Here is a 23,563-nt window from a genome sequence, read left to right on the forward strand (position 1 = left end):
GTGTGAATCATGTCCTGTGTGGAGTTTTTGGGATAGCCTCTCTCTGGCCTTCAAGAACAAAAAACCTGTGGGTCATCATTCTCTTGAAACTTGGCTGCAATACAGTACTGTGTAGGATTTAAATGAGAATGTGAAGATCCTCATGGGCTAGGTGATAATCAAAATGTTGGACTTGAAAGCAGAAAAGGGAAAGTAAGCTGAATAATAGCAAAAAATTAAGGGAGGAATATGCATTACACCAACTTCTCCCAAGTAACTAGTGATAGGACAAGAGGAAATGGCCTCAAGTTGTGCCAGGGGAGGTTTAGATTGGATATTAGGAAAAATTTCTTCACCGAGAGAGTGATCAGGCATTGGAACAGGCTGCCCAGGGAGGTGGTGGAGTTGCCATCTCTGGAAGTGTTCAAAAATCGTGTGGATGTGGCGCTTCAGGACATGGTTTAGGGGGCATGGTGGCGCTGGATTAATGGTTGGACTTGATCTTGAAGGTCCTTTCCAACCTAGTGATTCTGTGATTCTGTGGATAGTTTGAGCTATGCCCATGGCCTCTGAATCCTTCTGTGGTACCATGGCAAATGATCCACAGGCTGTACTTGGTTTTGAACAGAGAAGTTACACTGTAGCTGGCAACTTCCCGGTGCCCTGCAGCCTCTCTTCTGTACACCTCTGGAAAGGTTTGGGCAGTACTCATGTAGAATTTTCCACAGCACTGTCTGAAGCTGAAGGTATGGTTTCTACCATGACATGAAGATATATTGTAGCATAATGGCAATAATGGTAACTGAGGAGGAGGATGAAGGAATAAACTGAGTGTGCCAGCACAGTTTAAATGGAGTACATATGCAAATGTGCACAACTGAAGCTGAAAGAATTTATTTTCATGAGACAGTTCAGATGTCTCAGCCCGTGAGATTCTTCGCCTGCTAAAATCACAAATAATTATAAGTTACAAACTTCTAAAGAGAGCATGTTAGTTGAGACCCTGCTCTTCATTATCACTTGGGGACACTGGGGGTTCTCACTGTTCATTTTCACTCTTAAGTATCATTTATGTGTATGTAGTTGTTAAAAAAAAAAAACAAATGAGATCAGTAACCTCCATTGCACATTAGTTGAGGATGTGTTCAGAAATTTTTATTAGTAAATTAACTTGGTAGTCAAAGCTTCTGCTCAAAAAATCCACTTACCCACTTAGAGAAACTATAGTAGATTAAGTTAGCACCTGAAATTAAAACTTAATTTCACACCAACACCCCCCACTGCAACAGACTTCCTTATTTTTGCCTAGAATATTTGTGCAGGACTTACAATATCAATGTCATAGATATAAGCCTGCAAAATTATGAAAGTTTAAAGTGTAAACTGATAGAACTATAATTTAGGAGATGATACTAGGGTCATGTACTGTTTCAACAATTAAGGAGTATGACAGAATGCCCTCTCTTTTACCTCAGTGCCTTTTACATGGTAGTCCTATGTCTTATTTTTAAAGTGAAACATCATCTATCTTTTTGGCCATTTTTGTGAGAAAAAAGTGTTTTTAATGTAGTATGCCTTTGAAAATCCCAGTAGACAAAAGTACAATTTAAATCTCCTAATAATTTAGATGTCTTAAACATTGCTTTTGTTGTTCAAGGATATTCAGTGCATAACCTTTGACTAGTTTTACAGGCAAACTTAGGAATGATATAAAGGGAGGGTTTTTGTGTGAATGAGATTTCTGTTGATAACTGTGGCTTGTCAAAGTATAAGAATGTAGTCATTACAGTTTGTATGTAAGCACATGCAGTTGTTGAAATTCAGAACAGAGGACAAATGATGAAATACACTTGGTTAACTTGTTATGCTTTCAGTAGCACATCAAAGATTCAGAAGCACTGTTCAGAGTTACAAGTCATTGCAAATATAAAATATTTGGCTTGAGGTAGTGTCCTGGTTTCAGCCAGGATGGAGCTGGTTTTCCTCACAGAAGCTAGTGTGAGACTGTGTTTTGGATTTGGGATGAGGAACTGTTGATAATGTGCTGATGCTTTGGGTTGTTGCTGAGCCATCAAGGACAGTCCAGCTTCTTGTGCTGGCCTGCCAGTGAGCAGGCTGGGGGTGCACGGGGAGCTGGGAGGGGACACAGCCGGGACAGCTGACCCAGACTGGCCAAAGAGATATTCCCTACCATCCGACGTCATGCCCAGTACATAAACTGGAGTTGGCCGGGGGGTGGAAATCGCTGCTCAGGGACAGGCTGTCGATCACGGGGTGGTGAGCAATCTCTGTATTGGGCCTCACTTGTTCTTGTACATTCCTTTGTTGGTATTATCATTATTGTTCCCTTCTTTCTTTCTGTCCTATTAAACCGTGTTTATCTCAACCCACGAGGTTTTTCCTAATTCTCTCCCCCGTCCCACTGCGGGAGGGGGAGTGAGTGAGCGGCTGCGTGGTGCTTAGTTGCCGGCTGGGGCTAAACCACAACAGTCCTTTTTGGCGCCCAACGTGGGGCTCGAGGCTTGAGATAATAACAGTTGCAGGTCACAATATCAGTTTATTTGATTTGCATCATGCTCTCGTCTTTGCTGTACATGTTAAGGATCAGTGTTGGTTTCTGCGGGCTGCTGTACTCTGCAATGATTAGTAATGTCTCGCCTGTGAATTTTGTTTTTAGAGCACTGACCTTGAGCTTAATGTGGTATCATCTGAGCTCTGTACTAAAGCCGTTACTGTATTTTGGCTACAGTTTTGTGGAGACGATTAGCAATTATACTTCTGCCTCTGAAAGGTTTTTTATGGAGGAAATGCAGAATGGTTCCTTTGCTACCCTCTATCATAACATTTCCTCCTTCATCACAATAATTTTTCAGTATTTTGAACACCCTTGGGTAGTTAAAATACCTCTATTGCTGCTTCTGGGGAACATTGTTTCGGTTTTGTCTAAGGTTGGCAAGCAATTTAAGAATATCACCCAGAGATCTGCCCCAAGGCTGGATAGTTATGAATGGCAGGGTGTGTGGAACAGCATGGGCAAATGCCTGGGGCGGTGGGCACCTCCGGTGTTTTGGAGCTTCACTCCCGAACAAGTGCAGAATCCTGATAAACTAGCAGAATATCTGGAAGAAGTATGCTGTCAGCCTGGCAGCTCCAAGGAGACACAAATCATTGCCATGTGCTGGGGCCTGGCCCATGCCTACCGAACCCTATTTAACACTGTGCAAAGGGGAGAGAGGCTCTTTGGGTCTGATGGCAATGTGGCAGGCACTGTGACTACTCCAACCCCTGTGGCAGGCACTGCCACTACTCCAACCCCCACGGCGGGCACTGTAGCTACTCAGACTGTTGCAGCTGAACCAGAGAACCAGCCCATCCCGGTATCAGTTGCCCCTGTACAAAAGAAGAAATCTTGGAAGCGGAAGTCAGCTCGTTTAGTAAGGGAGGAGGAAGATTCTGCTAAGAAGGAGCCAGAGGAAGAGAGTGAGGAGGCAGAGTGCTCTGAAGCAGGGCCATCACAAGCACGGAAGAGGGAAGAGAGCGAGTCATCACTTGAAGAGGAGGAAGAGGAAGAACTTATAAAAGAGACGGTAACTACCCGATCTCTATCCCTGAGTGAATTGCGAGATATGCGAAAGGATTTCAGCCGTCGTCCAGGTGAGCACATTGTCACCTGGCTGCTCCGATGCTGGGATAATGGGGCCAGTAGCCTGGAATTAGAGGGTAGGGAAGCCAAGCAGCTGGGATCCCTTTCTAGGGAAGGGGGCATTGACAAAGCAATTGGAAAAGGTGCACAAGTCCTCAGCCTCTGGAGACGACTCCTGTCGGGTGTGAAGGAAAGGTATCCCTTCAAGGAAGACGTTCTATGTCACCCAGGCAAGTGGACCACCATGGAGAAAGGTATGCAGTACCTGAGGGAGCTAGCGGTGCTGGAAGTGATTTATGGTGACTTGGACAATGGACAATCCTCCAAAGATCCAGATGAAGTCAATTGCACGCAACCTATGTGGCGGAAGTTTGTACGGAGTGCACCATCATCATATGCCAACTCATTAGCAGTAATGGCCTGGAAGGACGGAGAGAGACCAACGGTGGATGAATTGGCTGGCCAACTCCGGCAATACGAAGAAAGTCTCTCTTCCTCCCTACGGGCCTGCGTCTCTGCTATAGAGAAACTGTCCCGGGAGTTCCGGCAATTCAAAGAGGATATGCCCTACCCTCCACCCATACGGACCAGTGTCTCAGCCATTAGGAGTAAGCGCTCTTCTGTTCAAGAGAGAAGATACAGAGGATACACACCACGAGCCACCCTGTGGTTTCAATTGCGTGACTACGGAGAGGACATGAGGAGGTGGGATGGAAAACCTACCTCGACCCTAGAGGCACGAGTACGCGAGCTGCAAGGAAAAACAATTACAAAAGGGGGTTCAGGTTCCTCGAGGAAAATTGTCGCTCCACTTTCCAGTGGGCAGCTTCCCAGAAAGAATAGAAGAGCTGATCTCACCTCTGATCCTCTTGAAGGGACTTCTGATTCCTATTTACAAGAAGTGGGTAACGAGTACTATGAACAGGATTAGAGGGGCCCTGCCTCCGGCCAGGCGGAGGAGAGGGACAACCGAGTTTATTGGACTGTGTGGATTAGATGGTCTGGCACATCAGACCCACAGGAATATAAGGCTTTAGTGGACACCGGTGCACAATGTACCCTGATGCCATCAAGCCATATAGGGGCAGAGCCCATCTGTATTTCTGGAGTGACAGGGGGATCCCAACAGCTGACTGTGCAGGAGGCCGAAGTGAGCCTAACTGGGAATGAGTGGCAGAAGCACCCCATTGTGACTGGCCCGGAGGCTCCGTGCATCCTGGGCATAGACTACCTCAGCAGAGGGTATTTCAAGGACCCAAAAGGGTACCGGTGGGCTTTTGGTATAGCTGCCTTGGAGACGGAAGAAATTAAACAGCTGTCCACCTTGCCTGGTCTCTCAGAGGACCCTTCTGTGGTGGGGTTGCTCAGGGTCAAAGAACAACAGGTGCCGATCGCTACCACAACAGTGCACCGGCGGCAATATCGCACCAACAGAGACTCCCTGATCCCCATCCATGAGCTGATTCGTCGGCTGGAGAGCCAAGGAGTGATCAGCAAGACTCGCTCACCCTTTAACAGCCCCATATGGCCAGTGCGAAAGTCTAATGGAGAGTGGAGACTGACAGTAGACTATCGTGGCCTGAATGAAGTCACGCCGCCACTGAGCGCTGCCGTGCCGGACATGCTAGAACTTCAATATGAACTGGAGTCAAAGGCAGCCAAGTGGTACGCCACCATTGATATTGCTAACGCGTTTTTCTCGATCCCTTTGGCGGCAGAGTGCAGGCCACAGTTTGCTTTCACTTGGAGGGGTGTCCAATACACCTGAATCGACTTCCCCAGGGGTGGAAACACAGCCCTACCATTTGCCATGGGCTGATACAAACTGCACTGGAACAGGGTGAAGCTCCAGAGCATCTGCAATACATTGATGACATCATCGTATGGGGCAACACAGCAGAAGAAGTTTTCGAGAAAGGGAAGAAAATAATTCAAGTCCTTCTGAAAGCTGGTTTTGCTATAAAACAAAGTAAAGTCAAGGGACCTGCACAAGAGATCCAGTTTTTAGGAATAAAATGGCAAGATGGACGTCGACAGATCCCAACGGATGTGATCAACAAAATAACAGCTATGTCTCCACCAACTAGCAAAAAAGAAACACAAGCATTTTTGGGCGTTGTGGGTTTCTGGAGAATGCATATTCCAAATTACAGTCTGATTGTAAGCCCTCTTTATCAAGTGACCCGGAAGAAGAACGATTTTAAATGGGGCCCTGAGCAACGACAAGCCTTCAAACAAATCAAACAGGAGATAGTTCATGCCGTAGCCCTCGGGCCAGTCCGGGCAGGACAAGATGTTAAAAATGTGCTCTACACGGCAGCCGGGGAGAATGGCCCTACCTGGAGTCTCTGGCAGAAGGCACCAGGAGAGACTCGAGGTCGACCTCTAGGGTTTTGGAGTCGAGGATATAGGGGATCTGAGTCCCGCTATACTCCAACTGAAAAGGAGATATTGGCGGCATACGAAGGAGTTCGAGCTGCCTCAGAAGTGGTTGGTACTGAAGCACAGCTCCTCCTGGCACCCCGACTGCCGGTGCTGGGCTGGATGTTCAAAGGGAGGGTCCCCTCTACACATCATGCGACTGATGCTACGTGGAGTAAGTGGGTCGCGCTTATTACACAGCGGGCTCGAATAGGAAATCTTAATCGCCCGGGAATCTTGGAAGTGATCATGGACTGGCCAGAAGGCAAAGATTTTGGAATATCACCGGAAGAGGAGGTGGCGCGTGCTGAAGAGGCTCCACCATATAATGAACTGCCAGAGAACGAAAGGCAATATGCCCTGTTCACTGATGGGTCCTGTCGTATTGTAGGCAAACATCGAAGGTGGAAAGCTGCTGTATGGAGCCCTATACGACAAGTCGCAGAAGTGGCTGAAGGACAAGGTGAATCAAGTCAGTTTGCGGAGGTGAAAGCCATCCAGCTGGCTTTAGATATTGTTGAACGAGGAAAATGACCAGTACTCTATCTTTATACTGACTCATGGATGGTAGCAAATGCTCTATGGGGGTGGCTGCAGCAATGGAAGCAGAGCAACTGGCAACGCAGAGGCAAGCCCATCTGGGCTGCTGAATTGTGGAAGATATTGCTGCCCGACTAGAGAATCTCGTCATAAAAGTACGTCACGTAGATGCTCACGTACCCAAGAGTCGGGCCACCAAAGAACATCAAAACAACCATCAGGTGGATCAGGCTGCTAAGATTGAAGTGGCTCAGGTGGATCTGGACTGGCAACATAAGGGTGAATTATTTATAGCTCGATGGGCCCATGACACCTCAGGCCATCAGGGAAGAGATGCAACATATAGATGGGCTCGGGATCGAGGGGTGGACCTGACCATGGATGCTATTGCACAGGTTATCCATGAATGTGAAACGTGTGCTGCAATCAAACAAGCCAAGCGGTTAAAGCCTCTCTGGTATGAAGGACGATGGTTGAAATATAAATATGGGGAGGCCTGGCAGATTGACTATATCACACTTCCACAAACTCGCCAAGGCAAGTGCTTACCATGGTGGAAGCAACCACCGGATGGCTGGAAACATACCCTATGCCCCATGCCACCGCCCGGAACACTATCCTGGGCCTTGAAAAGCAAGTCTTATGGCGACATGGCACCCCCGAAAGAATTGAGTCAGACAATGGGATTCATTTCCGAAACAACCTCATAGACACCTGGGCCAAAGAGCACGGCATTGAGTGGGTGTATCATATCCCCTATCATGCACCAGCTTCCGGAAAAATTGAACGATACAACGGACTGTTAAAGACTACACTGAGAGCAATGGGTGATGGGACATTCAAAAATTGGGATAAACATTTAGCCAAAGCCACCTGGTTAGTCAACACTAGGGGATCTACTAATAGAGCCGGCCCTGCCCAATCAAAACTTCTACGTACTGTAGAAGGGGATAAAGTCCCCGTGGTGCATGTGAGGAACATGCTCGGGAAGACAGTCTGGGTTACTCCTGCTTTAGGAAAAGGCGAACCCGTTCGTGGGATTGCCTTTGCCCAGGGACCTGGGTGCACTTGGTGGGTAATGCGGAAGGATGGGGAAGTCCGATGTGTACCTCAAGGAGACTTGATTTTGGGTGAAAACAGTCAATGATTTGAATTGTATTATGTTAATTGTTCAGTATGACATTACTACTATGGCTGCTATCTACCATATCAATGGTATTATAGTAAGAATCACCCAGACTGATGAAGAATGAGCTTCACTGAAACCAAGCAACGTGCAGCAGTGATGAAACCAGAACTGGCTTCAGCAGCTTGCGCCCAACAAATCCCTCGAGATCGACATCTTCGACCTGCAGATCATGGACATGGACCGTGCCAGATGACAATCCAACACCACATACCATCTCCCCTGCCCTGAGAGACTGCTATGATGGATGAAGCCCAGAGTCATGGACTGAATGAACTCCATAGACATTTTAAAGTGATGGCCCATGGACTAAGAGAGTGATATCTGTGTGTATATATTAAAAGACAGGAAGAGTAATAATGAATAATTGGAATGTATTGAAAAGTATAGGACCTGGGCATGACGTAAATGGTATGGAATAAGGGGTGGATACTGTCCTGGTTTCAGCCAGGATAGAGCTGGTTTTCCTCACAGAAGCTAGTGTGAGACTGTGTTTTGGATTTGGGATGAGGAACTGTTGATAATGTGCTGATGCTTTGGGTTGTTGCTGAGCCATCAAGGACAGTCCAGCTTCTTGTGCTGGCCTGCCAGTGAGCAGGCTGGGGGTGCACGGGGAGCTGGGAGGGGACACAGCCGGGACAGCTGACCCAGACTGGCCAAAGAGATATTCCCTACCATCCGACGTCATGCCCAGTACATAAACTGGAGTTGGCCGGGGGGTGGAAATCGCTGCTCAGGGACAGGCTGTCGATCACGGGGTGGTGAGCAATCTCTGTATTGGGCCTCACTTGTTCTTGTACATTCCTTTGTTGGTATTACCATTATTGTTCCCTTCTTTCTTTCTGTCCTATTAAACTGTGTTTATCTCAACCCACGAGGTTTTTCCTAATTCTCTCCCCCGTCCCACTGCGGGAGGGGGAGTGAGTGAGCGGCTGCGTGGTGCTTAGTTGCCAGCTGGGGCTAAACCACGACAGGTAGTAATTATTTATGTATTAGCACCCAATTCTGTTTCCTGTCAATTGTCATAGTTAGTGTCAAAAAACATCATAGTTAAAATATCAACTGTCATTTTCAACTATTTGTAAAAAGGATATTTCTTCCTTTCATTAAACGGTTATTAAACTAATTCTGCTTTCCTCCCTCCTTAGCTATAATCCAGAGCTAAGTATTCATATTTAGATATACACTCTATGCTCATATATCAAAATAAAACTTATTGTATCTTGTCTAAAATAAACGTAATATAAAAAATGAGCTGGAAAATAAAAAAATAGGGGGTATCTGCCAAGAGCCATCTTAGAAAAATAGGTATTGCTCTATTTGACTTTCTTCACTTTTATATTGCAAAAGTAAAAATTATTTTGGTTTGGAGTTATGGTATATAGTACACACAGTTACATAACAAGTAAAAAGTTGTCAGAAATTTGTATGTCTTTTTTGTATATTTGTAAGTGTTTAGGGTTCAGATTCAATTAAAAATAAATCCAGCCATCTTTAAATCTGTAAAGGGACCCAGTCAACTTTCAGTTTGGGCTGTAGGGATATGCAGTGCAGTTGTCGCACTGTTCTTGATTTGTTCTTCCATGTAAGTGCCTTCAGATCTGATTTCTAAAAATTTTTGGTTTTTTTTCCAATTTCTATAATTTCTTTTTTCCTGTCCTCCCTATAAGACTAGTTGTTTCTAACTCACCATACTGTTATCTTAGTCCTTTCCATCACATGTGAGAATATAGACATTATCCCCCAGAATCAAAGTAATTAAAAGTTATCAACAATAATCTCTTTTATCTGGTTATGTATGAAATGTAATTGCATTCTGTTATTTTCTATGTGTGTAACTGTTGCACTTTTTGAAGCAATTAGTAATTTTTGTCAGTATGTTTGAAGCAAACTTTTGGGGAATTCTTTAATTTTTGTTTAACCTTTGCTCCTTTCTCATTCCCTTTCTTGTTCCCTCTCTTTTCTTGCACCAGGCATGCATAATATTTGCATTCTCACCTCCTTCTCCTAACCCCCACTTCTTTACTGAGAATAGATTATTTCTTCCTGCTGTCATTCCCTACAAGAATTATGTTACCCACATTACATATAATATCACAGACGTACCTGCTTTTGAAAGAGGCTGAGGGGTTCTTAGTGTTGGTTTTGATTTTGTTTGATTTGACTGGTGAGAGTAACTAGTTTTGGCCACCAAGCCAGAGGATGTCTTAAAAATAATTGTTTTCATTATAAAGATGTGAATTGTAAAGCTGTCACTTTGAGTTCTAATCTTACTTGAACATTGGATTCAGTGTGCTTCTCTTTGATAACATGAAGGATTAACATTGGTCTCCTGAATAAAATTTTGCATATTCCCAGCCATTCATGTCTATGATATATTATGATATCCGTTCAGCAAATCAGTCATCTGTGACCTTTGCAAGGTATTTGTTAAAAAATTTATGCTGGGTCAGGATCTACAATTGTTTGTCACTTTTTCTATTTGGAAAGTAAGTTGCGAAAATGCCACTGGCGAGTCTGTGCTTGCATTTTGTTTTTCACAAACTCAGTAAAGGTAGAGTTCATTCTACATGTTACTAGAATTTTAAAAATAATTTTGCTGAATTGATTTTGGATGAGTGAACAGATCAGCAAGAGCAAGCACCTTGACTCCCATGAAAAAAAACAAATTCAGCTAGTGTTCTTTATGTATCAAATATTAGGTATCAATATTGAATGCAACCTACTGAACCTGTCTCTTTCTTTCCACAACATCAAGTTCATTTTTGTGCTGCAAGTCTCTGTCTTTTTAAATATAACTTGTACAAAGTTATTTCCCAGTGGGTGTTAGCTTTGGAATTGCCTTGCTCAGAGGTTGTGCGCCAGCTTTGGGGCTACTTCTTATCTTTCTGAGACCATATGTGGAGATTCTAGTACAAATCAAAGGGCTGACTTTGAAATAACAAGGGGTTTGGAGCTTCATAAAAAGCACTAATCTGCTACAGGGAAAGCTTTTAAGTATTCTAGTAGCCTTGTATGAATGCTATACTGTTCCTATTAAATAGCAGAAATAGAGCAATGAAGGAGATGAATAAACAGTTTGAACAGTGTTCTCTATAGAGTGTTTATTTTTATAATTCTGAGTAAAAAAACCACAGAGTTTTAAGTATCTAGGAAGCCCTCTAAGTCTCAACTTCTATGGCAGATTATCATACACATAACTAAAGAGTTAGGATTGTAGATCTGGATAGACAGACTGGCAGGAAGCTGTCAGACTTGCCCTGGAAGTTTTATTAAAATCAGCCTACAGAAAAACAGCATTTCTGTTTAGGATAGTTTCGCTTCTCGTCATTTATGAGTGCTTCATTTGATAAACTATGAGTATTTCTAGTATTTGAGATATTTCTCCTAGAAAACATTATTATCAGGAATAGCATAGGTGATTCTTTTTAACTAATTTAAGCATTTATTGGCAGTTAAAACTTGGAATTGCCATTACAGATTTGTCATGTACAGTTTTTAAACCAAAAGTATTTAAAATCTGAAGCCAACATTAGGCTTTAACACATACCATTGATTTTGTTTGACATAGGTAAATAAAAGCAGGAAATATTTAGTATAATTGTACTATATTTGCACACCACACAAAAGGCAGTCCTAAGCCAGCTTCTAGTTTCATTTGAGTTGGAAAATCTGCATGGACGGTTGGCTTTCATTTGAACCTGTTTCTGAGTTACAAAAATGCATTTTACAGTCTTGCCACATGACAAATAGTAACTAGTAACTTCTTTGTCCCAGAGCAGAAACAAAGAAATCAAAGTGTTAGATAAGCTGGACTGACAGACTGGAAAGGAGATTTTGTTTGGTTTGTGCATTGTTCACGGATATTTTTGCATAGGTCACACAGTGAAGCTCGAAAAGAGGTTGCAGTGGGAACTGGCATGGCCTCAAGGTACAACAGCATTGAGTGTTTCAGGATGTGAGCTGTACGGACGGAGGAGCAAGGAAACTGCATTTCCAGCATACCTCTGTAGTTGTTAGAAAAATGTTTAGATCAGTCATGGCTAAATAGGACTAGAGACAAAATTATAACGCACTGTAGGAATTTCTTAAAAATCTAGACCAGTGTATCCATCCATTATTTTACTCTTGACACAGCACTGCAGATTAGATTCTTGTGCCAGAAGCTGATTTATTTTTCTCCTGACACTGATTAATATGATTGCCTTGCATAGGAGCAAAAATAACTTTCCCACTGTCCTCAATTTATTTTGAAATTGCTTGATTTAGGTGAAAATATGAATGATAATTTTTTCAATACTCTGAAAATTTAAATAGTATGAAAACAGTTTAATGTGGGCAGACTGAAATATATTGGAGTTGTTTCCCACCTCCTGCCATGTCTTTTGTAAAAGAGACACTATGACATAGTAAGGGTTAGAGTTTTCAAACATGACATGTTTGGTGTATGACAGGTTTGGTTTTATTGTTTTGGGATAGTTTTTCAGCGGTGTTTAAAAACAGGATGGTGGAGTTTTCATCACCTCTCTGCCATACCCTGCAAATGACTTACCATGTGTTGAATGTATTTATGGAAACATTTTTTTTCCCATTTTTAAGAAGTAACTTTAAAAAAGCATTTGAAGACTATATTTTAAATGTATTTGAAAGCTGTACTTCAAATTGGATAATTTTTATTTTAAATTTTAGATTAATTTTTCAGTGTCTACTATTTTTCTGTGCAAACATGCATGTTTGCATAAAAATTATATAAGAATGGATGTTATTATACTGAAAATCTCTTATTTTCTACAATATATTATTTATTTGGCTCTTTTGTAGAACAGAGAAAATGTGGGTGATACAGCAGGAATAACTGGCTGACTAGCTTTGCATTTTTGTGCACATGTGTGTAGTCTTAAAATGCTTCTACTGTAAGTGCAAGTGAACTTTGTCAATACTCTGCCAAACCCATAGTCAATCCTTTATACAGCATGTAGCTACTGAACTCTGTTCGAGGCAATATTACATGTAGCTTAACACAGTCAGAAATTCCATCTGCATTGAATGTCTGTGCTTTTGTTTCTGAATTACCAATTGAATTTTCAGCTGCTTTCCTTCTGATTCATCACACTTGGTTTCAAAAATTCCCATGAGACATGCTTTCCCAACACTCAATGCAACTACAGTAGCAGGTAGTCTTGATGAAGGAGCTACTGTTCTAATTTTTCTTTTGCATATACAGTGAAGACTTCCTTGTTACTTGTAAAGGTACAACTGTGATCTACTGATTCAGATTTTTAAATACAGAAGCGTTTGCTGGGGCATACAGAGCTGGAGAAGCTAAGAGTTCTCAGATGTCTTGATGATGAACCTTATGAGAACCTAGTGAAATTGGGTAGCAGCTTTTTCACTTGCATTACATATGTACTAATTTATACATATTGTAAAAATAGTGACTGTCTACTTTGTGAACATTTTGAAAGTAACTTCTACTATCAATGATGGTAAAACCCAAACAATATTATCCCTTAATAATGAAATGTGATGTGACTAAAATAGCTAATGTTTGAAAACCTAAAGTTATACTTTTTAATCTGTAAAGTCTCCCTTTTTGTCCCACTCTAGTCATTATCCTTTCTTCTCTTCAAATAAATACACTGCTTTTTTCAGTTCAGTATTGATGGGAGGAAAATCTCTCTCAAGCTATCACCTGTCAGCAGATCCATAGTTACTCTGTTCTCTTTCTTAACGGAAGCATATACTGTTAGAGGGTATTTTTTTGAGCTATATGAGTCTTCTAACTACAGCTATTTTTGATGTAAACATAAGAAAAGGAAACTTTATTGAAAAAGAATGAAGATTGAATTCCCAGATCACCAACTAAAACTGAGTAATTATCAAGACAATAGTATCTTTAAATTAAAATGTCAAACGTATTAGATAATGCTAATACAGAAAATGAGCAAACAAATTTAACTGTTTTTACTGTCCTAGGATATCCAACGTTAAACAGAACTGCCCTCTGTATTGGTATCCCAGGTTCCCCTGTTGACTTTATTACAAGGATCTATGGCTGCTTTATTATTAATGGCTAAAATCATTGCTTTTCCACAAATGTTTAGTTTTTCTAACTTTTGTCAAAATGCAAATTTGTTTGAAGCAAACAAACTTTTTCTGTTATTGTAAAAATGACACTGTTTCATCTCCCACATGATAGTTCATAAAGATCTGCAATTTCTAGTGTCAAAAAAGCAGTTAGTTTTTAATCCACCAGAGGTTTTTTTTATTTTTATACAAATTTTTTTAATACAAATGCAGCACTGTTGATGTTCAGGTTTGTGCAAATTTTAGTAGTGTTTCCACAGTGTGAACGTTTTACTGCAAACAGTAAGATTAAAACTCATTTTGTCTTCTGCTGGTTTTTATACAGCAGAAGAATGTTATTAATGTGGAATAATTTTGCATGGGATCAGTTGCCAATGATTAAACCATTTTGTGATTTGTACAGATAAACACAAGGACTGTTCTGGTGTAACTTTACATCTGACACATCAAAAGTAAGTATCTTTAAAAATATTTACCTATCATTATTCTTTTCATCACAACCGAAGGCATGGAAACCTCTCCTTTAGATTCCTTTGAAAACATGTGAAATAAAAATAATAAATCCTTAAAAATATTAAGAATTTTGATGTCATGTGTCATCTGTTGGCAAAAATTTTAATTTCCGTTAAAAAACTTGATGAGACGGTGCTATCAGTACTCAGCTGATCCAGCTTAAGAGCTTCACATTTAGAAATATGGGACAAGGACAGCAATTATGTAGATGACAGTTTTTGTCCTATTTCACATACTTTCTAGAAAATGCTTTAAAAGTTATAGCTTAGTATGAAAAAAAGGAGGGAAAGAGAGGTGCTGTGTAACAGCTGCTTTCTCTCTCAGTAAACCAGTTTCAGACGTAATCCAACATTTAGAAATTATTGGTGTTAAAAAGTATTGCATTTTTTTCACTTACAGTCGGGTTTTAAAAAGGACTTGTTTAGCAGAGCTTGGGTTTTGAATTGCAGGCAGCCTTTGATTGCTGGAATGTATCTTATGATGTCTGTGGACACTGTAATACCACCAGGCGAGAAAGGTGAGTCGTAATTCTACAAAGTGATTATGTAATTTCAATATCTGATTTATTTTTACTGCACATTGCAGAAGAAGATTTAGCAGGGACTTGCTGAATTGTAGATGGACAATTTAATTGCTTAATAAAACAAATGATGAAAAAAAAAGTTGTAATTTTTAAATTGTATCATATTTCCTGATGACTACGTCAGTAAAGGCAATCAGGGTTGCAGAAAACAATGTTATACAAAACAATAATGATATGTGCAATACTGAAGTATCTAGGATTCTTAAGAGTATTTCTTTGATTTATTTTCATCTTAATATTTTACTGAAAAATACCAAATAAATATTTTCTTATCCCACTCACCCTAAAAATCCTTAAAATTTTTTGGACTCTTCTTCATATACATTTGTCATTCATGCTCTTTGTGATTTACTAAGAGTTCAGTTTTAATAAGTTAATTTCTACCAGTAAAGAGCTGCTCTTCAAAAATTTTATTCCTATGTTCCTAGTTGGTTAAACAGTCAAAATGCTGAAAAAACATTGTAAAACAAAGTTTCCAAAGAGTTTCTATTCAGAACTCTACTCAGTGGATTTTATCTGAAACTCAGCTTGGATAGTCCCAATATAATTTCTTCAAGCTAGCATGGAATGTTACGTTGAACTCTGACTTTACATTTTCCTATGCTGTACCAGAATTTTAAATTAGAAATCCGAGAACACCATTTGTCTCATTTACAGTTAGCTTCCTAAACAGGATGAGTTGGTCAAATACTCAGCTGACTCCAACTGTTCAGTGAATTCACCAGCTTGAAATCTTTTTTAATTTGAATTGAAACTTAATGGATTAACTTTTGCGCTTCAATATGAAAACATATCCAGTAAATCCCTTCCCCCTCCAAATAATTGATGAATGGAGAAATTTACTTTTTCAGCTGAAGGGGTGAGGGAAAGGGGGATAAAAACAGTTCTGTCCCTGTCGGTAACTACCTTCTCATGTTCAATCAAATTTTCAGTTCTTAAGTAAAGCATGAAATGTGTTATAACAGGAAAAATGCCACCAGGCCCCAGATACCTCTCAGAGAGGCATCGTCAGCGGAATTTGTCTGTAGGCTCTTCCTTAGCTACTGTTACAGCACCTAACACAAGTACTAGCCGGCAAACATTGCCTGTACAGCACTTCTTTGCCAAAGTCTGCACCTAACCCTAAATTTTTAAGACTGGACCTAGAACTAGATCTTAAAGATCTTAAAATCAAGCTTTCATTATAAATTGTATCAGTTTAGAATTAGATCAGTTTATTTTAATTTTCTCCTTAGCAGACTATTTACCACAGCTATATTTATTTCAGGTGTCCCGCAACATACTCTGTAAGCAAATGTATTGCTTTACTTCATTAAATAGCAGTAATATACGCTGGATAAAATTACTTCTGAGTTTCAGCCCCATTTTGTATGTACATCACCACAGAATGTAATTCTCAAGTGACTTGTACCATATTTTATTAGTGTTTTTTTACAGATGTCTTGAGATAGACACTGCAGAAATGTAAGATGTTATCCAGTGTCTTTTGAAATTGTCTGTTGTCCAGAGTGGGTGTACCTTTTGTAAACCACTCTGAATGAAGTACAGTAATTTAACTTTTCTGTTTGATAAATAATGTGTTTTTCTTTGTTTATTTCCATCATATTTTAACAGTGGTTGATGCAGACATTGCCTGCCATTACAAAAGGTTTCCAATGCACCTTTTTGCCTACAGAGTTCATACACACAGACTAGGTAAGAGTTTTATTGCAACATGGGAATATCGAATACTTAACACAATGCTGATACTATGACAGATTTTTTTAGAAGTATGTTTCATGTTCACATACATATTGGTATGTTATAGGTAAAGTAGTGAGTGGATACAGAGTAAGAAACGGTCAATGGACATTGATTGGTAGACAGAGTCCACAGCTGCCACAGGTTGGTTGTTTTTTTAATTCTAACTGTGAATTTTAATTACCTTTATTTAAAACGGAGAAGCTGAATTAGCAGTCATCTACCCACAGATTTGTGTCATTGTGTTACCACTGGTACATGTTGTTGTGCCACTGGAAGTGTATACTGCCAAGTATTATCATGACTGCCTTATGATGCAAAAACCCTGCTGAAATTACTTCTCAGATGCATAGCACTGTCATTCTCATGTGTGTGTCAGTATGATGTAATTCAGTATGATTTCACTGATTGTGGTGAATCATCCTCTCTTTCAGGCATTCTATCCAGTAGAACGTCCTGTAGATGTTAGCTATGATGATATCCTAGCAGCTAGATGTGTGTTCAGTGGTGAAGGCAGAACTACAGAGACACATATAGGGTAAATTTTCTCTATTTCTTCCATTTCCTGTGTTTGCCAAGGTATTGGTTATGTGTAGAAATGTATCTGTTTAATATCTTCTTGCAAGATAATTCTAATAAACTGTTCAATTCTGCCAGAATGATATGTTTTGCTGTCTAGTCTGCTAAAGGTGTAATTCTACACAATGTTCATTGCTTTTACTTCTGTGAATAATCACTTTGCTGAAGTGTTCAGAACATTTCTCAGGTGAAGCCATGCTGCCAAACACCTTACTTAGATGTTGGGCTGTTCTGCACTTAGAGAAGGATTCAGAGTAACAATTCTAAAAAATGTATTTTTAATAAGTTGAAGCTATTGGCTGTTAAAATAATAAAGCTTCAGAATTTCTCTTCATTATTTCAGAAAGAAAATTTATGGAAGCTAAAAAATTCTGATAAATTTTGACCTATTTTAAAATCTAACCTTAAAAATTCAGAATAACATACCAGTTACCTTTTTTCCAATCTAAAAATATACAGACTTTTATGAAAAAACAATAAAAACATGAATGACTAATAATGATAAATACGAAAATATGAACTGTGTTTGTCATTGATGATATTCAGACAAAGATGACACTGCTGTATAAGATCAGTTTGACAAATACAACTAGATTATAAAATACATGTAGTATTAATATTCTCTTAACTGGCTCCAGTTCTTTGAACCGTAATTTACTGCATATGTAAAGATATGAAGATACCCTGAAGAAATCTCTCCATTCTGGAAGTATGTGCTCCATTATCCCAAGGGACAAGTTTTTTAGTGCACTGAGCACGCTAAGATTGCATCGCAGTAGAGGGTTAAGGGTTCAACACAAATTTATCGCCTTTCAGTAGGTAGTTGAAATACTGATGAGTGGCAGCTGAAGCAAAATGAATTTTTTGAGAAGAGGTTTTTACAGAGGTCATAACACTAACAAAAATATATCCAACACCTTAATTGAACTGTAGACCTTTTTTTCGCAAGTTCTAGACGTTTCTGTCATGTTTCTGTAACATTCCCCAAAGTAGTTCCTGTTTGTTGAGTAATCCTTACAGTTTAAGAAGCAGTCCTAGGACAATTATGGTCTTTTCTTTCCGTGTACTAATATGCTTTCAATGGGGAAGTAAGAGGAACAGAAATAAAAGAAAGAAACAGACCTTTACATTTTTATTACATAGTTTTACCTATGAATTTTAAGAAACAATGCATAAGCATTTTAAGCAAATATTTAAACTATTAGACAAAATTAATGCATAATATGCAGATATATATAGTTGGAAAATAATTATCACTGTACTATGAAATGAATGGATAAAAAGGAATGCATTCACAATAATGCTGGGTATATGTAAAGATACAGCTAACATAAGTTAAATTAAAGTTGTTTAATCTTGGAAAATGTTGCTCTGATGTTGCAATTGTTCTGCTGCCATTCAGAATGACTTATTGGTCCAAAACAAATATTAAAAGAACCTTTGAGTTCCAAATATAAGCACTGAAAAAATGGGAAATAGAAACGTGAAGGGAAAGCTATGAAATAATGCGTATCTGAAAAGTATCAGATCAAGTCTGCATGTTCACTTTCCCAGTCGCTAATAATTTTCTGCCTGTGTTTTTGTTTTTTCTTAAACTAGCTGAAAAAAAGATGTTAAATTTCTTAGCTGATTTATCTTTAATATACATAGAAGGCAGGACTAAAACAAACATAGAGTTTAGTTTGTCCATGCGCCTTCCCAAAGCTAATCACTTAAAGCCTAACCATTCAGAATATATGCTTGAAACATAACATATTCTCAATGTTATACTTTCTTAACTGTGTAATAATTTCTGTGATAGTCAACTAGTCCCTTTCATATGAATGAAATGTCATTTTTGGCCAAGTTTATTACATAGTATCTAGATAGGGGAGGGGCGATAGGTGTTCTTGTTTTGTTTTTATACCCTCTTTACTGTGCTCTTGGTTTCTTTACACATTTGGTTTTGGTTTTTTTCATGTTTTTCTCTGGTTACACTGCTTTCCATTATCTTGCATTACCTCATGACTCCCATGATTCACATTAACCTTTTTCATGCTGTTTCCTCTCCTAGTTTAAGAAATTAAATTAGGTGTTGAGGCATGCCTCTTAAATGCGTAGAGTTTGGCAAACCAAGGTTCAGAAGTGAAACCTGATTTTCCTTGTGCAGTTGGGTACATACAAGTTCAGGGTAACTACATATGCACAGACTTCATGTCTCTGGTGTAAAGAGGTGAGACAGGAGTCATCTCTTCAAAAGGTTCATAAATGATCCATTTCAGTTAGCTGGATTTCTCCTCAAGCTCAAACTTTTTCAACTTAAAAGGTTGAATTATCCTTTGTCAAATGAGAATATCAACTATTCCTAATTTATAAAGCAGAACTTTGTCTAATTTTCTCTACAGACCATGTAAGTACTCCATGCAAGCAGCCACTGAAGTTTTATACCAGATAATTTAATGATTTTTCAGAGTAAACATTAGAATTCACATAGTGTCAAGTAGTACCCAGCTTAGTAGTCTAAGGGATATCAAAGAACTGGAGTCCATTCAGTGTAAAGATCCTATCTTTGTAAAGGAAAGTGCCATTGGCCACAGTGGCTGCTTGTTTTTCCAGTTGCAATGTAACATATTGTTTAAAACTCTTAACAGAGAAAAAGTAGTGCAGCCTCTATCTTTCCTTTTCAAGGTATGTTTAACAGATATTGTACCATTGAAGAGAAGGTTTATGTGCCTGTAGCAAAATGTTCCCATTCAGTATTTAAGATTCTTTAACTGCATTGTCTTGCTTTTCGCTGCTAAATCCTGTTTCATTATGCTTCACTCTGTACTGTTAATATACCAAGATCTGCATACAGTTCTAGATAACTGTGAGAGTGGTGTGAATGAGATTAACATGAATTTTTGAATTTTCTTTCTTTTTAAATTGTGCATCAGCATTTCTACTCATTAAACTCCTATCTAATGGAAGGATTCTGGAGTTTCTGTGAATTTTCTAAAATTGTTGTTGACAGTGTTTTGGGTTTTTTTCCCTGTAAATATTTAAAATTACCAACTTTGAAATGTTTAGACACAGTAATATGCCAGGTGAACCAAGAGTTCATGTGGGTTCCACATCCCCTTTTCTACTGGAGTTTTAAAGAGAAGGCACTTACAGTGACAGATGTTGGGAGTCCAACAGGGAAGCTAATTCCTTCTAAAAGCTTAAGCAGAGCTTGCCAAGTCAAGAGTCTGGTTTTTGTGGTCTCCAAGGGGTGCTAAATTTTCAATACTTGGAAAAATACCAGTTCCTCTTTTGAAACAGTCTCTTCTCCCATGTTCACCCTGTCTCCCCTCCAGCTGGTGTCATTATTGTTGCTATGGTGAATAAATGAATGCTGCAGGATGCTGCTGGAAAAGTCAGTGCTGACGTCTTTTGCAAACAGATAATAGGCCACCCCTGTATCTATTTATGAGTGTGGGCTCACTGGTTAATTGTGAAAGCCAATTAAAAAATCTTAATGTAAAACCCTTTATTTTGTGAACATTTCTTCATAAATCCTAGCTTTTTTCCATTGTCAAGACTATAGCTGCAAATAAAAGATATCAACCTACATGGCAGAGGAAAAAAACAGTAACAGAATATGGTTGCAAAGAGGCACTGTATTGTCTGCTTCACAAAGTAGTATTTTTCACAAAACATTTTTTCTCATACCAGCTGTTTTTTCTGTTGAAGACAGGGTTATGTAGCAGTACAGAAGAGCCTCTTCTGTTTCAAGTACATGCACATTTATCAAAGAACTGAATTTTGCCAGTGTTTAATTACTGCTCTTGCACTCATGTTTTCCTTATGGAAGCTTCTGATCAAGTTATTCTCAAGGTGGCAATGCCATCTTCTCTTTAAGAGATGTTTATGGTGTCTTAATATGTAACAAAATTAAGTTTTGCTGTATTAGAACCAGTGTGATTGGCCACTAAATGGATCCACTTGAACATGAAGGGAAAAAAACTGTCATAAAAGATAGCAGCTGAAATGAAACAGACGTTATTTGCAATGATTTTACATTAGGTTTGCCCCAGATTGACAGAGAAGTATATGAATGGTGACATAATGAATGATACAATTCTGTCATATTTCATCAGAACATGTCCATAGTTGATGACACACTGGGTACTATGAGGAGTATATCAGGGAAATGAGAAGGAAAAGCAGTTTGAATAGCTGATGCAGTTTTCTGTAAGATAAAAAAAAAATGTTAGGAATTTCTGAGACACCTAGGGAGTTTGTGCAAACTGGTATTCTCTAGTGTAAACTGAAGGTAATTTTTGATATTCATTGCAATGAAGCTATTAAATGTTTTAGTGTGGGACTTCTAAACATTTCATTGCAACTTTTTAATATTCTGTTAAACAAGTTAAATTTATTGAATGATGGCTATATTAATCTCATTTTTTCCTAACTGCCGCATCTTTTCTGTGTTGTGTAGGGGAACAGCCAATGATGAAATGTGTAATTTTTACATCATGTACTATATGGAAGCCAAGCATGCTGTCTCATATATGACTTGCACACAGAATGCAAACCCTGAGATATTCAGAAATATACCACAGGAGGCAAATATTCCTATTCCTGTCAAGACCGATATGCTAAAGATGACTCATGGACATCATGAAGGTGGAAAAAACATTTTATTCAAGTCTTTTTATACTGACAGTTGTGTTTTTGTTGATCTGATATGCTAAATTTTCATAAAAGGGAAATGCAATTCTGAATAAAATTCAAATCGCTAATTATAGACCATCATGGGATTCTGCTTATGGTTTTGGTGGAAATGTCTACCATAGTCTTCTGTCTCTCTTCCTATTGTTGTCTTTCAATTTCTAGCATATTTTTATAACTTCATGAGCTGTCTACCCAAAAGATTGACCTATTTTCTGTGCCAAATATCAGTACTTTATATTAACAGGTTTTTTTATTTGCTTTATCTTCTACCGATTTCCTACAAATTTGAATCACTGGATCCCAGTGCCTTGTTATGGAAGGAATCAAATGTTGATATTGAACACTAGCAGGTATATAAGTTGCATCAGCAGTCTTATCCAGAAGTAATCTGACTGGTATGTCTGGGTAGCAAAGTACAAACCTTAATTTTTTATTCCAGTTGTTCTACTGCTGGACTGCTTGGTACTATTACTACAGATAGGTAAAAATATCAAATGTTCATGTCAGAAGGACTTTTTTGCCCAGTAGAAAGGTACTCAATTCCATTCACACTCAGAGGTTAACATCATATCCTAAATCCATTTTTCAGAAACCAAGGATACTGATAAAAGTTCTTTGCTGCAGCAGGCCAAAAAAGAAGAGGAAGAGATTTTGGATCAGGGTATGTACTTGTTTATTTCTGTGTCAAGTCAGGGGCTCACTAATGTAAAATACTGATAAATTATATCACGGTTGTTAATGAGTTACAAAGTTTTTAATCTATTTATCTTTAATTGATGCAATTTGCAATGTTCTGTACAGCTAATATGATTGAATGCTATATAAGAAGTAATTTTAAAAATTATTCTACAACTGATCTCTAGCCTTGTAAGTAAAATTTGTGCATTTTAATCTCATTAGATTTTCCTGTTCTTGGTTAATTTGCTAAAGAAGGTTGTAATTTATCTGTAAGTGCAATCCTAAAAAATGGATACAAAGAAGTAGTCCTATAGTATGTAACTATTCTGTAATCTATATGTAACTATCTGCTATTAGCTCTTTGCCTATTTCTCAGTTTGTGTTCCTAGGTATGTATTAGGGAATATGTTCTTATGCTTCAATATTGTTTGTACATGCAGTGGGTTGAGTGCAGCTAATGTTTAATACTAAATTATTTTTCACTGCATTTTGTGCATATGTGCATATACGCATAATAACTCATGCAAAAATGTGTGCAGTACTTAGTTGCAGGAAAAAATACATGACTGTTATAAAGCTTCTAGAAATATGCTGAATGTTATTTATGTTTCAGAGATATATTAAGACTGTACTTTAAAGTTCTTGTGGATCATATACTATTAGATAAATACTGGTTTAGTATCAACAAAAATCTTGATTACAAGTTTTGATACTAAGGAGAAGACCTTGTCAGCTACAGTTTCATACTGTTTTCACTGAACAGTGTTGAGGTTCAGAGACTAAATAAATTACAGGCAAATTTCCTTTTGTCTGTAATGAGAGCAAAGATTAGGTCAGTGTTTAGAGTTTTTGATAACATCTCCCAAAGGGGTTAGATTTTCTATATACTCTGCCATTTTGCAGAGTTGATGCAAATAATTAAGTTACAGTTACA

The 23,563-nt window shown here is 38.8% G+C and overlaps 1 protein-coding gene across 1 annotated transcript in view; it reads left to right on the forward strand.

Annotated features, from left to right (window-relative positions):
• Positions 1-23,563, forward strand: part of PAM (peptidylglycine alpha-amidating monooxygenase) — a gene marked incomplete at its 3' end in the record, with an annotated part of 84,896 nt that overhangs the window by 26,134 nt on the left and 35,199 nt on the right. The window contains exons 7-13 of the mRNA XM_082013319.1: positions 14,260-14,308; positions 14,819-14,886; positions 16,567-16,647; positions 16,760-16,836; positions 17,127-17,230; positions 21,716-21,903; positions 22,541-22,612. Of these exons, the coding sequence (XP_081869445.1) occupies positions 14,260-14,308; positions 14,819-14,886; positions 16,567-16,647; positions 16,760-16,836; positions 17,127-17,230; positions 21,716-21,903; positions 22,541-22,612 (639 nt within the window). The remainder of the gene's footprint in view (positions 1-14,259; positions 14,309-14,818; positions 14,887-16,566; positions 16,648-16,759; positions 16,837-17,126; positions 17,231-21,715; positions 21,904-22,540; positions 22,613-23,563) is intronic.

This window comes from Phaethon aethereus (genome assembly GCF_964289735.1).
Source record: "Phaethon aethereus genome assembly, chromosome: Z".
In the NCBI taxonomy this organism is placed as follows: Eukaryota; Metazoa; Chordata; class Aves; order Phaethontiformes; family Phaethontidae; genus Phaethon; species Phaethon aethereus.